This window comes from Alligator mississippiensis, chromosome 1 (assembly GCF_030867095.1).
Source record: "Alligator mississippiensis isolate rAllMis1 chromosome 1, rAllMis1, whole genome shotgun sequence".
Lineage (NCBI taxonomy): Eukaryota > Metazoa > Chordata > Crocodylia > Alligatoridae > Alligator > Alligator mississippiensis.
This window is the reverse complement of record NC_081824.1, coordinates 150,795,214-150,816,814: the sequence shown is the minus strand read 5'-3', so window position 1 is coordinate 150,816,814 and position 21,601 is coordinate 150,795,214. Positions and strand designations below refer to the sequence as shown.

General features: G+C 39.3%; 1 protein-coding gene across 8 annotated transcripts in view; it reads left to right on the top strand.

Annotated features, from left to right (window-relative positions):
* SIPA1L2 (signal induced proliferation associated 1 like 2) overlaps positions 1-19,682 on the top strand; it is a 252,417-nt gene extending 232,735 nt beyond the window's left edge. For 5 of the 8 annotated variants that reach the window (XM_059715456.1, XM_059715435.1, XM_059715431.1 and 2 more), the window contains 5 exons: positions 3,122-3,253; positions 11,613-11,666; positions 12,659-12,782; positions 17,604-17,685; positions 18,445-19,682. In XM_059715456.1, coding sequence (XP_059571439.1) covers positions 3,122-3,253; positions 11,613-11,666; positions 12,659-12,782; positions 17,604-17,685; positions 18,445-18,591 — 539 coding nt within the window. In that variant the 3' untranslated portion in view covers positions 18,592-19,682. The remainder of the gene's footprint in view (positions 1-3,121; positions 3,254-11,612; positions 11,667-12,658; positions 12,783-17,603; positions 17,686-18,444) is intronic. The other 3 variants (XM_059715451.1, XM_059715442.1, XM_059715454.1) reach the window with 2 other exon arrangements.
* Positions 19,683-21,601: the final 1,919 nt, after the last annotated feature.

Below are 21,601 nucleotides of genomic sequence, written 5' to 3'. Positions count from 1 at the left end.
TTTTAGCGAAGCAGATCAGCTGTGCCAGGACACATCCCAGCACAGCTGATCCACTTCACTTGGTGATGTCTATTTCTAACCTTAGAGGTAGGGTTACAGGGTGCAGTAAAGCAGTTGGAAGGAGTCACCAGGAATTCAGTTTATACTTGTGTTGAATGCTGGCTGTATTGTGGCTGGCTGTGCCTCAGTGAATAGTTCTTTTAATCAAAAAACATTTTAATTTAGATATATAGGGTCTTCTCATGTTGCACACCTTGTTGTAGTTAATGAAGTGTGCGATAACTTTTTTTTATCTGAGTTCATAGCCTCCTCATGAAAAGAGCCCTCCCACTGACTGAAACAATTTTGTTGCCTAGACCATGGAATAGGCTAGGTAAGATGAACCTTTTCCCTTGCAAGCAACCTAAATAGGAGTTTTTCTGGCACCAATATCAGTCAATTTCAGGCAGTCTGGCCCAGGGGTTATGAGGTCTAAATATAACTTTGCAAGAACTTAATGCTATTAAAGTTACTTTACATCATTTCTGTGTAATAATGAGAGGGAAATGAAAAATTAATAAAGATGGACAGTGTGGGCATGATCCTTTGTATAAAGGAAACTGGAAGTCACTGGATCAATGACTATGCATCTTGTAACACAAATGCAATTTCCTTTAAAACTTTAGCCTATCTCCCTGTCTTGTTGCCCAAAAAGACATAGCTTTCTCTCCCTAACCCTCAAAACACAAATAGCATGAAAAGATCACTCCCTGAACTCAAGGATGCAGGAAATTTTGCATACAATTATTTGGGACTTAAAAAAAAAAAAATCCTCTGTGTTGCATGCAGATGCCTGGGCATTGTTACACCTTCTTGTAATTTTAGCCATCCTCATGAATACTTGAAGCTCCAGAGTTATCATTAACTGTACCTTCTTTCTTTTAACAAGCTTTCTATTTCTGAGGCCCTTTGTCAGAACATATGCAAGATAAAGTAGCATAGACTGAAGGGGAATTGAGGTCTGCACAAAGATGGTGTATAATAAGAGATGACTACTAGTGAAATCACTCCTCTGCTCTATTTGGAAAGCTAGCTGAATCTTATTGGAAGTAGACACTTTCCTGACAGATTTCACATTTGTCTTCTGTTGACTGATCAAAGACAAGTCCAGGAGCTCTCCCTAGGGGAATGCCTACTGGTCTAGAGTCAAGTGCTAGATCATTAGCTTTCAAACAAGATACTGTATCTGTTAAAGTTTCCATATTTGTGCAGTACCAGGACACACAAGTATTTGTACTATCTGTGCAGGGCTTTTACAGATACCAAGCCACATACACAGGAAAAGATCTTATGCATGACTTTATCCAAATGTGATTTCACCACTTCTTAAGGCATTTAGAAATGTTTAATATTGCAAATGTTGGAAAGAGCATATTAGTAGGAAGTGGGAGAAAAATATATGTGTATGCTGGAATTTGCATTTGATGTATATTTTTTTTCACTTCTGAGATTTGGGTCATGTACACAGATACTGCAACATGATTCTCTCAAACAACTTCCAGATAGAATTGTTGTTAGTTTCTTTATCAAAACCTATGCAAGTTTCAGGATGGGAAAATCCCATGGTACCTGGAACATCTTGGTCTCCTATGCAACTTTGGGGATGCAAGACCCTATATGATTTTGTTTAGAAAATTACTTACCTCTTCTGGTATACCTGTCATCATCTTTTGTCCTTAAGATGATTATACTCTTAGCTGCAGCTGTATGCAGTAGAATGTAATGTGACAGGTTATGCTTCTTGTGTGTGTGTGTGTGTGTGTGTGTGTGTGTGTGTGTGTGTGTGTGTGTAACTGTAATTATACTTTTCAATTAACATCAAGAGAAATGGCACTTCCATAGAAGTGGAAGGCACTCTATGCTATGGCTGTGCATGTTGTGGCCTTCATTGCCAAAAATACTTTTGATATTTTGGTGGTTCAGTAGTGGAAATAAACAGTCCTAACGTGTTACAACCTGGATATGGGAAAGAAATAGGGGAGTAAAAAAAAAAATCATTTCCTTTCTATTTATGAACTTCTTATTTAACCAGTCTTATTTAACTTCTTGTTTGGCCAGTTTTTCTTTCTTTTTCTTCCATGAAAATATTAAAGAAAATTACTTTTTACTGAATGCAGCACACAACTAAATATGATTATAAACTAATTTCACCTTATTAATGTGATTTTAACTAAACTGTTTTATGTCTTTGTTCATGGCTGCACATATTCCTAATTACAGTCTTCATTTGCATATGTGTGCATGTGTGTGTGCACAGATAGATATCATTTTACAGTTAAGTATGGCTTGAAAATGTGAAATATATCCTGAAATGGAATATGAAAATAATGGTCTGTTCTGCTGAGGTGCTAATACCTAGTCTGCTTGTAAATCTACACATAACTGAGACAGAATATGTTATTCATTAATGATAATTGAGATAACTGACCATTGTGCCCTAATAACATTTTTTGCCATATCCATGGTATGGTAATAGTTGCAGTATTGTTTTGGAAATTGAGTTACAGTCCAATAAAATATCACTTTCTTACAAACACATTACCATTCTAAAACTGAAAGATCATTGTCTTTAAACCCTATTTCTAGCAGAGACTAGAACTAATGCATAAACTTAAAAAAAAAGCTTCAGAAGGTATAATGGACACATGCACTAGGCAGAGTTTTTTCAAAATAGCGTCTGACTGCAACCACAAATTGCATGCATGCAAATTTTTCATGTGTAGTTTTCTGGAGTGCTAGTAAATAGGCATTATCATATCTAGCAACTTCCTCTTTTTCAAGGATGTGCAAGTTGAGATTTAGTAATATACTGCAATTGATCAACGTGGCTGTATACTCATAGTCTCTGTAGTTGTTCATCTGGAAAGTGGAAGATTAGTAAACCTCTTCTCATTTCCTGAGTGCAGTAACCCTTAAAATTATTACACCCAAAACTGAACTAGTATAGAGGGGTGGGGAAGGGGGGGAGCAGAAATTGAGGATTAACACCTTTTGGCTATTTTTTTGGCATTTTAGTCAGCATATCCTGAGACAGTTATATGCCATTGTCATAAAAGGACTAATCTTTGTGTTTGTTGTTTAGATGAATTCTGGTTCTCAGATGGCTCCTTATCTGATAAAGCCAAATTCAATGATCCTGGCCTGATGCCCCTTCCAGACACTGCCACAGGGCTAGACTGGTCGAACCTGGTAGATGCTGCACGAGCATTTGAAGGTAACAGGAAAACCAGTGAATTAGATGCCTGTTTTAAAGACAAGCAAGCATTTTATTTTCTTTATTTTGTATATGCACATTATGAATAATAAAAATCCTACTTTAGCAGTGTTAGCTTCCCTGTCCTCTTGGCAGTATTTCTTATGTTCAAATAAGAAAATTTGGGCACAAGGTTGTATATTGTTGCTGTCAACTTTGTGTGTCCAAAGGATGCCCCCTTAACTTTTCCTTCAGCTTGTACAATAAGCTGACATCAATATAACACAGAGATGCTACTGATATTTCTCCAGTAAGGTGCTGTTAGGAAATAAAGCATTATTTCAGCATTGGACTATATATAGGTCCACATTTTCCTGGAGAAAAGGGCGTAATTATCACTTTTCTAATTAAAAGTACATGCAAAGATGTACACATTTAGCCTTTTTTCCCCACATGCTTTGTCAAATTTTTTTTGTGCTGTCCCAGATCTTGAGTTCCATTGGTTAAGTGGTACTGCTCAGAAATTGATTGAAGTATGAGAATACTTTGTGAAAAAGTGTAGACATTACCACCACAATGATAATTTACATTTGGAGAATACACATATACAGAAAACTGAAAGCTGAGTCATCAATTGTAATATTCTTAAACTGAATGACACCATGGATATTTTGCTGATCACATGTTCAGTACTAATTTTATCCCTAAGAATGTAATGGCAAAAGAGATTTAAATTGGTTGGAAGATATTCAGAACTATTGCACTATTATTCTGAATGGCATTATTACCATTTCAAAGAGAGTCATGAACGGTGATGATTAGCAGTCTAAAATACTGGCTAGATTGCTTTCTAACTTGATTAAGCTTGCATCCCTTCATTTCTATCCATTACTTCTCAAACAAGTGCACCCTAACTAGTAAGAAAGTATTGTAACACTAGAAGATATCTGGGGGAGAAAACATTCTCATTATATTGGTACACTTGGATGCTCCTAGTGGGCAGGAGGTGTATTTTGTTACTGATATCTTCATGAAGCAACTGGAAAATTTGATTCTTGTCAGAACAAAAAAGGCTTGGCATTAAGCTGCTAAGCTCATGCTAAACTATTTGTTAATGCTTCATAGGGAAGATTTTTGTGTGAGCTCACCTGATTAAAAACACTTGTTCTACGTGGGTACTGTCCTAAATTCAGCTGTTATGAGGTCTTTAATAACCTAAATCTTAATGTTTATAATCTTTTTAAAGTCTTTTTTATTTTCAGTGTTATAGCCTCCCTATACAATCAAATAAGAATAATAGTAGGCTGTGTGGTATCCTATGCTTTGCTTAATCAGTTAGAAAAACTTTCTTAGATTCATTTTTAGAAATTTCATTTCTTATACTGTACCATTCAAACCTAAAGGAAATCTAGGCAGAACAACTTATACGCATTGATAACTGCGTTGTTCTGTTTCCTGTTGTTTGTTCTGTTCAAAAAGGGGGAGGGAATTTTTAGTCTTGTTTTTAGTTGTGAGTATTTCAAATTTCTATGCATCAATTTTGTACTCCCTTACCAATTCAGTATTCATAGTTTGAAGTGTAGAAGTATATATAGTCTGGATCACTAGGTGCCTGTTTTGATGATTGATTTATGAATTTATTGGGAGAAAATGAACTGTGTGCTAAGATGCATATAAAAAAAATACTATTGTGTTTCTATATTTGAAAAGTGCAAGTTCTGTTTTGTTAGTATGTGAATGCCCAGGACGCAGAGTGGAGTTAAAGATATCTGTGCAAGTGCTGTATAGTCCCTTAGAAGAATTTTACTGTTACTTTTTTTAACATATTTGATTGGAGAAATTAGTTTTTTAAAAAGTAGTCAGCTTTCCATGTCTTCTGTCTCTTATTCAGAAAGTCATGTCAAGACAGTTTTGCTTATTTTAATATCTTGAAAAGCTCACTGAGAGGGAGTACATTATAACAGATCATTTGTTCTTAAAATAGTTGGATTTAAATGGGAAGAAGCAGGTGCTAGTTGTCCTTTTGTTATTGAAGAATTGCTTCAAGATTGGTGTTAAGATTTTAGCTGGGAGTTAGCATCCTTGACTCTAATGTAAAACATGGATGTCAAAGATGACATAAACTGATGACAAAAACATCAAAGAAAGAGACTGCAAATGTTCGGAAAGGATCTCGAATGGCAGTCAGTATTCCTAAAGTAAAAGTATATATTATAGAAGAAGTTGTGTTTTCATGATCATTTACTTGACTGTATGGCTATAAAATGTCCTACTTGTATTTTTGTGCACAAGAATGTAATCAAAACTTTTTAAAGGAAAGACTAGAGAAAGTCTAATGAATGAAGACTAAAACTTTAATAAAGGAACTGTTTGCTACTGAAGAATTAAGAAATAGCTATGATTTAGTATCTGGTTTGTTTGTTTTTTAAATATATATCACTGGTTAATCATTGTGCAATTTACAGTAATTGGATACAAAAACTTTAACAGTTTTTCAACAAGGCTGCTTCTCTGTATAACCTCTAAACATACTTATGAATTTGATTCAAAGGTCAGTTCTTTCTTGGTTCTCTCCTATATATTGACAACTCATATTTTGTTATCTCAATGTTTAGATGAACACAAATAACATTTTTCCATTCTTGAAATTCAGTTGTTTCATAAATTGGAACTAGGTAGAGCTTGTTAGCAGTTTTAATTTTGGGTGTGAGGTGTGATTTGGCTTGACATGACACTTTTTGGCTCCACAAACAGAAGTCAAAATTCTTTGTCAGATCCTTAAGAGCATTATTTTTGTCATTTTAAATCTAAATGAAAAGAACTTAATTGGATGGTCTTTTAAAATGTCTTTGTCAAGGATTCTGTTAAAGACATTTTTAATGGATTCAGTGAGACTTTTTTTTAACTATACTGCTCTTGCCCTTGCTTGCTAATGAGTCCTATGAATTGAGTGCTGCTGTTTTTAGGTAGAGATCTGGGCTTCTCATCAGAGACTTCATGACATCCGGATACTGATGATTTCTTTAGTGACAGCCAACATATGATGGCCACACTGTTACTTGTTCCATGAAGCTCCTATGATATTTATAATTCTCACATATGTTCAATCAGAGGTGGAGCATCAAGAGAAATGTTTTCCATGATTCCTGAGGTATAGCCAATCTACTCATTCCAAAGGAAATTAGAACTACCTAGGCTGCTACTGATGCTGTTAGAACCTCCCAACCTCCCTGCAGTCAGGTTCTTGCAGTTAGGCAGTCCTCAGGAAATTTGTCAGAAATTTCACAATTCTCTGGCTCCTAGACTAGATACAGACAGTCAAAATGCCTGAGGCTGAATCGATTCAGTCTTTGCAGGTTAGTCTAAACTGCACAGATTAAATTGAAACAGAAGTAAACCAACATTACCTTTGATTCAGTAAATGCAGCCGCATGCCTGCAGTGGCTCAGGCCAGAAGCCAGGGCATGGTAGAGTACGGCTCTCTAGCTGTGTGTTCACTTTCTCTTCCTGCTGCCTCTGAGGTCTTGGGGATTTGCAGTCCAAAATGACACCAGCAGGACTCTCCAGGGTTGCTCATCGCTTCTTCTTCCTGCTTCCAGGTGCCTCTGGGATTTGTAGTCCACAGTCACAGCCAGCACTAAGTTTGAGCACGGGAAGGGGTGTTGAAACCCCTCCCTGGCCCCAAACCCCAGCCAGGGTTTGCCTGGAGGGGCAGACCCCTCCCCTCCCCCCCCCTTGTAGACAGGGCTGCGTCCCCAGTTGGGCTTGCTCCACACCCCCCCCACCCCCCCCATCAGCCAGCTAGGGAGCACAAGGTTGGAGCCAGCCCTGCTCTCGGAGCAGACAACACAGCCCAGCCTAGGGCTGGAAAGCATGCTGGGATGCTGGGGGACTGTGATTTTAACTTGAACCAGGAAGGGGTCTGGAACAGAAGTTTCATAAACCAATTTGATCCAAATCAGTTAAGTCTGAAACCAGTTTCAGCCATTTTGAAATTAGTTTATGCGCACTTAGGTTCTATTCTTTTGCAGGCTTAAACCAGTTTCAATGTAGAATGAAATAGGAGGGGATATAAATACATATCAGAAAAGAATAAGCAAAAGTGACAGTTTTTTAAAAATTGTTGTATGTTTATTGTTTTACTATACTTCTCTAAAGTCCTCCTAGATCCTGAAGTCTGAGTTAGAAAAATGTGGTTTCCAGTACTTGCTGGAAAAAATTCTGAAAATTTCCCCTCTCATATCAATAAATGGACTATAGCCATAAATGTTGAGTATAACATAGAGACTAGTAATATTTCTGGCATTGTGGATTGGTTGTTCCTTAATTTTAAAAAAAAAAAAACCTTTAGTGCTTTACAAATAACATTTTGGGGCTTAAGCAAACCACCAGAGCCTCTCTACAATACTGCTATGGTTTGATTCAGCTGTTGGTTTTGTACCAGGTTATTGCTGTGATTCAAAGCTACTTACCCCAATCAGAATGTAACATTTGTTAATGCGATTTTTAGCTCTGTGGCACCATCTGTGCTACTATAATTAATATTGTTTTAACATTCCCATTTTTAATCTTTATGGTTTAATAAAAGTAATGCTACACATAACATAATGAGAGAGGGGTAAAATATTCATCATAAAAGATAATTATCCTAACCAAATTAGCTTGTTTAAGTGTTAGAAAAATAAAGATTGAAAGCACTGAGGCAAACTGTTGTCAGTTAACGAGCGTGCAACTTCTGTCAACCTCAGTAGGATTTTGTGTGCATAACTGTGGACTGAATTTGAACTTCAACTGAAAATGTATCAGTAAGAGCACCACTTTATACATTGTTTTACATTTAGGCTAAGTACGGACCGTTAAAAATGCCTGAGGCTGAATCGATTCAGTCGTTGCAGGTTAGTCTAATCTGCAGAGATTAAACTGAGAAACAACTGGACACAGATTCAGTCTTTGATTGAGGAAATGCAGCAACATGCCTGCAATAGTTCAGGCCAGAAGAGGGGGGTGGGTGCTAGAGCCCAGCTCTCTGGCGTGTAGCTAGCATGGGCTGTATGTTCACTTCCTCTTCCTGCTGCCCCTGAGGTCTGTGGGATTTGCAGTCCAGAATCACAGAATCAGGACTTTGCAGAGTTGCTCATCACTTCCTCTTCCTGCTTCCAGGTGCCTCTGGGATTTATAGTCCATGGTTGCAGCAAGTAGTAAGTTTCAGTAACTTTAGCAGGGCAGAGCAGGACCCAGACCCTAAGCAGGGTTTGCCTGAGAGGGCAGGCCCTGTCTTCCCTCCCCTCCTATTCTCCCCCGCCCCCCAAACCCTTTTCTGCTGGAGCAGACAGCACAGCCCAAACCAGGGCTGGGAAAGTATGCTTGAGATGCTGGGGGACTGTGATTTAACTTGAACCAAGAAGGAGTCTAGAACAGAAGTTTCATAAACTGGTTTGACCCAAATCAGTTAAGTCTGATGATACTACATTCAACCAGGTTTATCGTAAATGAGTTTCAGCCATTTTGAAACTGGTCTATGTGTACTTAGCTTTTATTCTGTTACAGGTTTAAACTAGTTTCTGATGACTTAAACTGGTTTATGTGTCACTTCTGTCACTAGCCCCAATATGTTCTCTGGTCCCATGCATTGCCTTCCTTAATTACTTTGAATTTTTTCTACAAGTTATAGCAGGGGTTGGCTGTGGCCCCCAATCCCCTCCTACTATCCCAGATAGCCCTGTTCTAGGGAGAGAGGGCTGCTCTCATCTCTCTAATGCAGCCTCCACTGAAAAATATGGTGCTGAAAAGCATGACATTACAGTTTGGAGTGGCTAATTCAGCAGTGATGGTAAGTGGAGGCTGCAGTGGTGGAACAGCCCACCATAGGGCAGGGATAGCTATGGTGGCAGTAGGGGGTTGGCATGCCATTAGCAAAACATGGGCCAGATCCAATCCCTTCATGGGCCAGATTTGGCCCATGGGCCCCAGGTTGCTGACCCCTAACATGGGGTTGTCTGGTGAGGGTCCTGATGAGGCTGGGGCAAGCACAGGCACACTCTGAGTCAGAGGGACACTCCAGACCCAGAAGTTTGCCTATCAAGCTGCCACAGTAGCTACTTATTAGCTCTTGGTTTCTGTTGGAGCTGAGAACAGCTGCTGAGGATAACCTCAGAGCAGCCTCTCCAGCAAGTTTCCAGTTCTAGAGTCTGCCTGTCTGCAGACTTGAGGGGAGTGGGGTGTCTTCTGCCGCATCTTCACCAGGACACACTAGGTAAAGAAGTATAGATGAGGCCTAAGGTTGCACACGCCATGGGGGTTTAATTTGGTTTAGTTTTCCCTTAATTGAAACAGTGGGTTTTTAAAAACACCACTTCAATTTAATCAGAATTAAACCGAACTAAACCCCCATCGGATGTACAGAATGGTGGGGGCCTGATCCTAGCAGCTGCGGAGGGAAGCACCGCCCCCACACAGCTCAGGCAGGCAGGCTCCAGGGAGAAAAAAAACAAGATCAGTCTTGGTGTTTTGTTCAGTGTAGCTTATCTGCTTGGGCTGCTGCCGAGTCCCACAGACCGTGAGCTGTGTCGGGCCAGCTAAGCCACCAGCACATCATCTTCCAGCACCCCGTGCACTGTTGCACTTTGTTAGGTAGCAAACTAAAACACCTCAGAGGTGTTTTATCTTGCTACGTACCAAAGTCATTTAAAGTAGAATACCCCGCCAAATGTGCAAACAGCAGTGCCATTAAAGCAGAATACGCCACCGAGCATGCAAGCAGCAGCCCCATTAAAGCGGTGCAAAAGGGCATTTAAGCCACTTGAAAGGCCAATTTTGTGGTGTGTACCCTAAGATTTGTGGTGCCCTAAGATTCTGCAAACCCCAGTTCAAAGTCGTCTTTGTTACAAAAGATTACATAAATTGGCTTACTTTGTACATTTGCCTGAGATTTAGATATAAATCTCAGTATATCTTCTCAAATAATTTAATTATGTACACGCAGTCATATATATTATGAGATTCGCATCACAACAACACATAAGGCAGATAGCAGAAAGAAGAGCAACAGCTTGGGCAGAGGCCACAAGGCAGGGAGCAGAAAGCAGAGCAGTAGTTTAGTCAGAAAAAGTGGATGGGAGTGACACTCAGGGTAAAAGGTTAATTTGTGGCACAGTTTCCAAAGGCTGGTCACCATTGAGGTACACACATTGCATAATTTTTAATATTTTTTTCTAGAAGTAGTACTCTATTTTAAAATGTCATGCTCTAATTTTTGTGACTGCTACACACATTGTTAGCACATCCTCTGACTAAGGTAAAGATGGAGGTTTGTTTCAAAGAGACTGGGTCCTCAACGGTAGTCATTGTTCTTCAATAGAAAATTTCTGAATTTCACTCATCTCAATAATGTTTACCCAACACTGGGAGAAAAATACAGGAGCATTTCTATTGAAAAAGTTGCTTCAGTGATGCAAAATACCACACATTGCACTTAATTGGCCACTAAGTCATAACATGGGAAAGTTTTCAGGAGCAATGCAGACAGGAAAGCAAAGGCAGGAAAGACAAAGTAAAAATGAAATGGATAATTAGATGGGTACCTGGAAATTACTTTTATCCAATTTCTTTTATCAGCTCGATTGGAACAATCTTGATTCTAACACAGGTACTTTGCATAATCTGAGTAAGGAAACTAATTTTGCCCTTTCCCTGATGCTTAATTTAATCAAGCTATTGTGCTTCCATAGTGTGAATGGTGTACTAGTGATAGTCATGGCATCTGAAATCACACCCTTGTCCTACTCTAGATGTGTAAGGAAAACTTGTGATCCAAAAACTTGCTGAAACATATCACAGATTGCAAATAATGATAAAACTTGGGGAAATTATGTCTATAGAAAACTGCTCTCAAAATCAGATATTAAAGAAATGCAACTTTGCTTTGAAGCCTTTTTATGTCTGGAAAAGACTTGTCAATCTTTGCCATGTTCTTCAAAAGTGTTCATTTTATAAGTGCTTAAAATAACTTCTAATTGCTGATTCCCTTTTTTAATCTATATAGAACGTCTAAAACAGGTCACTGAAATTTCTTACTATTTAAAACAGTCTGGATATGTTTACTCTTCAGTGTTGTTTATTTAGTTATTTTTATGTGGAGCCATGTCTCCATGCTGTGTGTGACAATCCTGTGCATTTGTATTGGAGCTACTTAGCATGAAATGCCATGGTAGCTGGCATTACATAAATATTGGTTTTGAAAGGCTTAATGCTTCTTGGAGTAAGAGCCAGCATGACTTACATTGGCAGCATGTAGATCTTACATAAGGGCCACAGCTGCTTTAGTGGCAAGATAGTTGGATGGACTCCCTTGTTTATAGGAACATTCTAAATCTTATTCCAGGTTTTGACTCAGATGAAGATCTTGGGCCGATCTGTCACCACGCGTCATTTCTAGGTGATGGTCTGGGGTTGATGACTTTTATCTTATGTAAACCTTCCTTATTTCTGTGTTTGCACGTTTGCATGATAATGCAAGCTTGGGGGGAGGATGGAGCAAAGAGCAGAGAAGGCATGTTATAGTCAGAGTCAATAGAAATCTGCAGGCATGGAATTTGTATGGCAGTCTATTCAACCAGTCTCCACAGAATATGGATTTTCCATAGAAATTCATTTAAATCAAAATTAGTGCATCATTTACTCTCATTCTATGTAGTGATAGTCTGCGTGGCATAGTCTTCTTATCTGATGCTTGGTGTATCTTGACAGCTGTTGTATGCTGCATGTCCTTTGATAATGATGTTGGTCTTTGGAGACATGCTAAGTCCAAACAAATCAAGATCTACATGACAGCGGCTCTAGTGTTGTTGATAATTGAAGGCACTTTCACCAAAAATGGTACTGAAAAATGATGAAACTGAGTCAATAATAACACTCATATACTGCTTTTCAAATACGCAGATACCAAGTAGCTTATGCAAGAGCTTGAAATAATATGATGATAAAACCTGGACAGTTCAGATTTCTGTGGAATCTAATGACTTAGCTTCATGGAAAATATCAGCATTTTCCATGAACTTTTATTTTCATTGGTCATAGCCCTTGTTCCTCAGAAGGGTTTCACAGGTTTTCTGTGGACCTCAGCAGGACCAGTTTACTGTTTAAATTAGTTTTTTCTAGTCGAAACAAATAATTCTTGCTCTGTTGACACATGCAAAACAGTAGACTCTAGTGGCTTTTAGATACAGATTTTTGAAAGCCAACTGGCTGGAATAAATTTTTTTTCTGATTGTCCTTGAAGCTGTGATTAAAAAAAAAACAAAACAAAACCTGGTTCTCTGGCTCTAATCAGATCCAAATCAATTCATTGTACATTAGCCTTTGATTTTTGTATATAAAACCATCTTTACAAACTTTTTTTATCAACTTTGTTTCCTCCCACCCCTATAGATCAGAGAGTGGCATCTTTTTGCACCCTGAATGATATGCAGCAAGCACAGGGTTTGGCAGGTACTCGAGATATACCTTTGGGTGAGAGTCCAACAGACGGAAAAGATTTCCTTGATGCTACTGGGTATGTAATATTTGAAGTGCTTTTATAATGAAACAGGTAACACTTGGTTCCATTTAATAACCTATGCAGATGCATGTATCTTCACAAGTTTTGAAATAAGCTGAACTCCTCAACAAAGCCATATATTTCATTTACGTTTTCATATCAAGAAAATAAATGGTACTGACTGGAGGAAGCACTTAGATTTGCAATGACCAAATTATCCAGATTGACTCAACTGTAAATATAGTGAAAATGACTTTTCAGACTGCTAAATTGTATAGGACAATGGCTTCTAAACCTGTTGGATCAATGGGCACTCTCCCCTTTCAGTATCCTTGAATGACCAGGTACCAATATCATCAGTACTTGAAAGGGAGGGAGGAACCATGCCAGCAGTTAGACGATCTATACTGGCTATCTGGACCACTGTAGTCTGAGAACCATTGATATATAGCACAGTGTCTTTCTCTCTAATGTATAGGAGTTCAACTGAGATCACTTATAACTGACATAAGATAACTTTGGGTAACTGTCAGAGCAATGAGATATTAGAAGGAATTATTTTGGTCTACCTGCTGCTTTCTGGAAAATTATAACAATTTTTTTGTAGCTCATCAACTTGTGAGTACTACCCACAGTGAAATAACAAGTTTTTAGATTGTTGTTTGTAACAGTTTCCCTAAGGGATATAAAAGTCCAGGAGAAACTTGCAGGCAGTGCTCATTTAGCTCATCAAGTCACTGGACAAAATTTCCTTCCTGGCATCCTGGTCTGCCATAACTGCACATTTCTGTAAAATGGTAGGGAGCCCTCAAGGAGACTTGTCACGGATTAACTGCAGTGGCCAGCAAAGCATACCTTATTTAAAAAAAGTAAATTACTGTAACAAAGTCAGAATATCAAATACAGTATGTACGCAGTACCAAGAATATGGCATATTTGAGGTCAACGGCAAGCTGCTGAATGCACAGCATCCTCAAAAATCAAGGGTTTACTTTTGAAAAAAAGTTGTTACTCACATTTTCCAAAATAATTGGTGCTAAAGTTAAGTTACTGAAGTTAGAGTCCAACAGATGGGCTATCACCATCAACAGATGATAATGTGATGCCATTTGTAGCTGTGGAATTTAATCCTTTGCCCCCAAAGTCATAACAAGTATGGTTTGCTGCTTACTGGAAGATTGTAAGATGTAGTCCAGTCTTAGCCCCATAAGGCCTACTTCTCTGTTGGTTTTTCCTCAAGTGTTTAAACCTTTTCAGGACAAAAGCATAATCTAGCAGAGTGCTGAGGAGGAAGGAGACGGCAAGAAGAACTCATGCATGCAAAGAACATGAGAAGCTGTGAGAAACTGGCTTTTCAAGGCTGATGCAATGGTGTCTGGAATTGTTTTGTGGCACTTAGATACACTGCAATAGGTGCCTTTAAAAAACAAGATACATGTATGGAAGAACACATGTGCCAGTACATCTGCCTCTTCAAAATTCTCTATGCAAATATCAGTGTTTAGCCTTGGGATATCAATTGGGAAGATAATCTGGAAAATTTTAGAGTAATTAATCTCATGCTATGAGTATGAGCTGGATCTAGTTTTGTCCTTTTATATTTCATTCTAATTTAAATGAGTAAAACTCCCCATTTTTCTCAGGCTGGCAAATAGGTGTTTCAGTAGATAAGAAATCTATCAGCGTGAATACATAAAGTATTTTATATGTTGGCATTTTTTTCACCATTAAAATTGCATATTTCTAGGAGGAGCAAAACATGTTCAGTGTAAGGCAAACAAAACAAGGGGAAAAAATACTCCATCCTAAAAAGAGATCGCAGTAGGTTTCATTACGTTGCATGTTTGTCCATGAACAAATGCCTTATTTTGGCTGTTGCAAAGATAAACATTGAAGAGCTCATCAGCACTCCAGTGAACTTCCTAAGAAACATCGGTGGCTCTGAGAGTTTGCCAGGTCCAACTGGCCTTTTTAGAATGATAAATCATTAAATAAGATTCTGCATGCTCTTAAATATTTCAGTATGGCCCCATGCACTGCAGCCCACCAACGTCTTTCAAATTAGTGTCAATTGAAGCATATCTAGTAGGTGATGACAAAAAACATCTTAAGGGTAGGGAGTAGTGTCGGTTAATTGAACTACTCTAGGAAAATTGTGCATTTGGCTCTATGCAAAGATGCCTACTGCCTTGGGAGACCAGTCAGTGTAACCCTGTAATTGCCAGTCTTTGCAGTATTGGGACTATCTAAGCAACCCTGAAGATCAAATCTGCAGAAACCTTATCTTCTAGGGAGGAGGAAGTCGAAGTGAATTGGTGATTGAAGATATCAGTCAGCAGACACTGTATTAGCATTTGCAATCGGAAACCTTTTACTATACATAAAGATCAGTGTGATCTTTTCACTGTGTGAAGTCAGAGAACAGGTCGGCACATCAGGCCGGAGCAGTCTAGCTTCACAGATCTGGAATTCTGACCTACACAACTCCAGGAGGCGGCTAGCTGATTTTGGAGTCAGGTCACGGGGCCTGCTGCTACTTTCAAGGGCTTATCATCACTGCCACCCCCCCCCCCTCCACACACACACACTCACACTCTTCTGATTGGCTGAGGGGCCCCAGTTGCCCTGCCCCCTACTGCTGATTGGTGAAGAGGACTGTTCATCATACGGCCCCATCCCTTTGCTACCTCCATCTTGTCTGCTCACTTTTGTGCTGGCAGCCCCCTTCTCTGCTTTCCCCCAGCAAGCTGCATGACTAGGAGAACTGCTGGCTCCCACATGGGAGCCAACATTTTATTTTTAGTAAGGTGTTTTTTTTCTTCTTTCTCCCTGTGGATTTCTCCGAGATTGTGCGATTTCTAATATATCCTTGTAATCGTGATTTGGGTAGGTCCCTATTCACAGAACCAGCTTTGGGAAGAAAAGCGCTGTCATGGAATAACCATTTTCCATTAAAAGAAGCTAATTTGAGCACATCTTCAGGATTCGAGTAGGCATTGTGGTTGGATTCTAAACTATGTTGGTGTCAAGACTATTTATGCAGTATGTGCTTTGGATCCCAACCTCCATCCACTGCTGTTTTAAGCATTCCATAGCAACAGGACGTGGATGATGAACAAAGTGCACTTCAGCAAGACTGAAACTATATTCTAGCCACAAAAGATCCATAAGCAGCCATGAAGTTTTGAGGCAGCATGATAGGAATACCTGCTGTGCTTAAGTAAATGGAGGCTTTGCACCTAAGAACCTTAGGATAGTCGGTAGCTGGGTTGGGAACCTGTCTTGCACAGGACTTCTAATATCCACCAGGGAAAAGGCTGTGCTCTAAAGAAGCTGAGGAGCTTCACTAGACAATGCCTTCAGAGAAAGGGCAGCTTCTGCAACCAACCTCAGATCTAAGATATTTGCTGCATGAAATTGCCCTCTAATTCAAGGCAGAATATGACCCATGTAATTTCAACAGAACACCACTCACTAACCCACCTCCCCCCAGCACTGGGTTCTGTAAAACGTGTGGTACCCATACAATTGTGTTTTGGTACTTTACAGCTGAAGAGAACTGATGAGCATCAGCTCAGACTGAAGCATGCAGCATCCTCACCTGCAAAAGGGCTCATATTATCAGAGGCACAAGAGTTCCCTTGTGACTTGCTTTGAATGAAGACCCATTTTTGTAACATTTTCAGAAAGCTGTCTCCAGAAAATGATTAGTTACAAAATATTATACTCCACTTACAGATGGAGATGCTAAACTAGAACCACAGTTCTGTTTTCAAGGCTGCAGGAGCAATGAGTATCAGTTGTCCTACTACCTCCTGCTGAGTTCAGTATTCAGAACTCAAGGCTACACTTCCCTGCTGTCTTGTTTGCGTTTGGTGTTTTTTTAAATAGCAGGCTATAACAATAGAAGTTGTTCTTCATTTTTTTTCAAATTAATTTGTTTTGCTTTTCAGCTTCTGGAATGGAAGGGGCAGTGAAAGGAGGAGGAAAAGAAATCTTTTAGTTTTTTTGCTTGTTAGGGTGTCACTCCAGTTAGAACCAGTTTTATATAAATTTGCTTAACTTGTTTGCTGAAGCATATTGCTGCTTAATGACTTTAAATTCACATTTCCCATGATGTCTAACATGCACTGAAAATAGCAAAAGGACATTCAATTTTTGTATTGTCAGACCCATCACAGTTGCAAAGACGCACAAAGCAGCTGATTCAGCTTTCTGCATTTCCGCAGCTTCTCTCTTCCAGATGAAGTAATTCACATCTAACTTCTCCTGTAAATCTATATGTTACTGTCTCCCACAGTACTCACTGTCATACACAGAACAGCAGCTCTTTCCAGCACTTTCTCTTGGTTGTGCATTTGATTCATCAGTGCCTATGTTATAAGCATGTTTGACCTTTTAAAGACAAAATATTTGTCATCTTGAAGTTTATCTTTTACTGGAAATTGCATACCTACTGCTCAGACAAAGAAGGCTCCTCACCAGAAAACTTCTTGTTTAACAAACACACTCATCAGATTACCCAACAGAAAGCTTCATTTGCACTGTGACTACATGTGCAAGTAACACCTCAAGCATTTCCTTTTTGAAGTCATTTTTCATTTCAGCTTCATTAGCAAGAAATTCAGTGTCACATTCCAGACATCACAGCAATGCGTCTGTCCCTCAGTAACAATCCACTGTTGCTTTTTCCAGCTAATATTAGCTAGTTCCAGCTAATTGGCCCTGGGTTGATTTTTGTTTCTTGTGACATGTCACTCTATGAACAGCTTCTGCAGTTGGCAGGGGAAGTCTTTTGAACAAACTCTGGAATGAAGTCAATTGTTTACATTTCAGGGAGCACACTCCAACTACTCTGACTGGAAAAGTAAACCAGCTGGAAGTGATCCTCCGGCAACTACAAACTGACCTTCGGAAGGTAAAACTCTCTTCTTTTTTTTTTTTTTTAATGTTAAAAAAATGTTTCTATCAGACTCCAGTGAAAATGACTATTGCTTGTATAGTGCTTTTTGTCCAACAGTTTCAAAGAGTGCTACATCCAACGGACTGCATACGAAAAATACTACACTCAGTTTACAGATGAGTAAACTGAGGCACAAAGTGACTTGACTCTCAGTGACTCGTTGTTTGATCCTAGAGGTGGAAACAAGACCCTGGCTGCCAGGCCTGCTAACCAATGGCCATATACTGCTTCTGATGATGAAAGAAGCTAGGAAAGGGAAATGATTGAAACCAGACATTTTTCTTTCTCCCTGGATTGTTGATTTCAAATTCTTATGGCTTGAGGTCTCTCTTATCTTTTGGTAATCAGTCCCCGATCCTGACTACTTTCATTGGGGAAAATAAATTGAGAAGGTTGCACAATTTGTCTTGCACACTGATTTTTAAAGATGGAGTCAAATCTGAATTGTAGAATTACATTTTAGAGCTCCAAAGTTTGTTATGAAGAGGTCATAATCCCCACAAAGAAGATACTTTTAGTTTTCTTTTTAGCCTGGAAGATTTTCTTCTTCAGAACAGGACTGCAGCAAACATTGACATTCAATTTATAGTTCAGTAGCTGCTTACAATGGATTAGGGAGGTCAGGACTGTGACTTGCTTAGAAATAATAGCAACAAAAAATACTGTAATTCTGACTAGTTTATTCAACTTATTTTTATTATTATTATTAACCAGGAAAAACAAGACAAAGCAGTTCTCCAAGCTGAAGTCCAGCATTTGAGGCAAGATAATATGAGACTTCAGGAGGAGTCTCAAACAGCAGCTGCTCAACTGAGGAAATTTACAGAATGGTTTTTCAATACTATAGACAAGAAATCTTAATGTCAAGGCCTCTGAGAAGCACTCTTGGAACTGTGTAATAACTGTATTTTTGAATTAGCCGGATATAATTTCACTGTTCACAATTCATTTTAGATGTTTCTGCTATATCCTCTGTCTAGCTTTATTCATTTGAACGAGACTGAGGGCCATGGGGGCGTATCTTTGTATTCATCCGAAGAAAGCAGAGAATAGCAGACATTTGTTTGTGTAAAGATGAATGTAAAATTTCTCGGTGTCATTTTAGACATTTTTAGAAGACGCTCTGGCTTGAGCTTGCCTGAAGAGGAACATATTTGGGGGTTGATTTCCTGTATTTTCAGGTGCTCTGGTGAAGATGTTTAAAGCAATTTACATTAGCTTGGGCTTCAGTATTGTAAGATAAAAAAAAAAATAACCAGACATATACTTTAATGTTTAAAAGGTGCTCTATTTTTTGTATGTACAGTAGTTTATTTCCACAGTCCACATTGTCATAGCAATAAGAATGGAGGTATAGTGAATAGTCACAAAGCTGTGTTTATAAAGAGTTAGCACTGACGTGTTTAACACTAGTTTGGATGCAGATACATTAGAGATTTATTTATTTGCAGGAGCAAATGGTGCCTGAATATAAACAGTGTTCTGATTTTCTAAAGATACACATGCCTTGTAAATGGCTCACTGGGTTAGGCCACTCCAATTTCAGTTACTTTTGTATAGTTGATGTTCAGCTAAAACAGTTATACTGCTTAACTATTAAAGTCATGGATGGTGTGAGCCAACCAATCACTTGTAAAATGCCAAATTTATCTTTGTACAGAAGCTTTGATCAGCTGTCTTGTATTTAACACCTTTATTTAAGCTTATTTAACCTTAAATTGTTAATTTTATAAAGTTTGTTTTATCTGCACTATGGTGAGGTCAGTTGGTTGCAAGCTGTATTATTTTAGCTTGCCAAGACTATACTGAGGAGTTCTAGAAAATTCTAACAATTGGATGCTGCTAGTACACAATTTATTTGTTTGTATGCTTTAACATTTTTAACTGTTTCATTTGAGATGAACATACATTTTGCTTTTTTAATAAATGTTAAAAAATATAAACCTTAAAAAGTTGTTATTCAATTTTTCATCCTACAGTATCCAACAAAAGTACTATTGTCAGTTGTTTAGATTCTGCTCAGTTCAGCATGAATGTCATGTGCAGATAGATTGATCTGGATTCTTATTTAGGTTCTTGATCCTGACAAGCTCTAAGTTGCCACAGCCCCCATTCTCCTTTCAGGGTCCAGCCATTAATTCATGTTGACAATGTTGCTTTTATCTTTGGTGTGACATATAGTGTATAACCACAAAAATATGATAGGATCATATGAAAGTAGGGTTGGAAGGAGGTCATCTAGTCCAGCCCCCTGCTCAAGGCAGGATCATCCCCAACTGAAACATCCTAGCCAAGTAGCTAACTTGCTCTTGAAATTTTCCAGGGATAGAAACTTCTCTAATTAGCCTGTTTCAGTGTTTGACCACCCTCATAGTCAGAAACTTCTACCTAATCTCCAACTTAAATTTCCCCTGCTGTAGTTTGAGACCATTCATTGATTCATAGATGTGCGGGTCAGAAGTAGTTCATCGAGTCCGACCCCCTACCCTGGGCAGGAAAGAGCGCTGGGTTCAGACAACCCCAGGTAGGTGCTTGTCCAGTCTCCTCTTGAAGACCCCCAGAATAGGGGACAGCACTACTTCCCTTGGAAGCCCATTCCAGATTCTGGCAACCCTTACTGTGAAGAAGCTCTTTCTAGTGTCCAACCTAAATGTGCTCTCCGTCAATTTGTGGACATTGTTTCTAGTTACTCCAGGGGGTGCCCTAGTAAATAGAGCATCTCCTATTCCCTGCTGCCCTCCCCTGATTAATTTATAGGCAGCCACAAGATCACCTCAGCCTTCTTTTGCGAAGGCTGAAGAGATCTACGTCCCTCAGTCTCCTTGTAGGGCCTTGCCTGAAGGCCTCTGACCATACGAGTGGCCCTCCTCTGAACCCTCTCAAGATTCTCCACATCCCTCTTGAAGTGCAGCGCCCGAAACTGGACGCAGTACTTCAACTGCAGCCTAACCAGTGCCGCATAGAGGGGATGCATCACCACCCTGGACCTGTTCATCATGCATCTGCTAATGCATGATAAAGTGCGGTTAGCCTTGTTGATCACTTCGTCACATTGACGACTCATGTTCATCTTGGAGTCAACTATGACTCCAAGATCCCTTTCTGCTGCTGTGCTGCTGAGAGGGTCATCCCCCAGCCTGTGTGTCATTGGTTCTTTTTGCCCAGGTGCAGCACTTTGCACTTGTCTTTGTTGAACTGCATCCTACACTGGCCCTTTTCCAGTACTCTGGGACTTGACTGGAGCACCATGAGTGCTCAAACAGCCATGCCAGCAGCTCTGCTATGACACTGGCCAATTCCTTCAGCACCCTTGGATGAAGTTCATCCAGGCCCACTGATTTGAACACGTCCAGCCCCTCCAGGTGCCTCTTCACTAACTCTGCATGTCCCTCCTGTGTCTGTCTATGATCCAATTAGGAGATTTGTCTTGGCCTGTGTCTAGGAATACAGATGCAAAAAACTCATTGAAGAACTCAGCTTTGTCTCCCCTCCATTACCAGTTGCCCTAGTTTGTCCTGTAGAGGTCCTATGCTGCATTGTTTCTAGTTTTGTTACCTGTAGCTCCAAAACTTGACATAGGATTCCAGGTGAGGCCTCACCAGTTCCAAATAGAGCAGAGGACTCGCTTTGCCAACAGTATGCTGTTGACTACTTTTGCAACTATCTGTTTAGGCCAAGAAACAACCTGACAATATTTGTAGGTATCAGTTAATGACTTAAAAGAACAATTTTTATACCAAGAATATGCATCCTCGAAGGGAGGAAAACCCTCTCAAAAACACCAGGATTTTTTAAAAATTTATCAAGGGTCTGAATATCTTGCCATTCTTCTTAATGTGTTCTGTGAAATAACTGATTGCGCTCTTCTCTT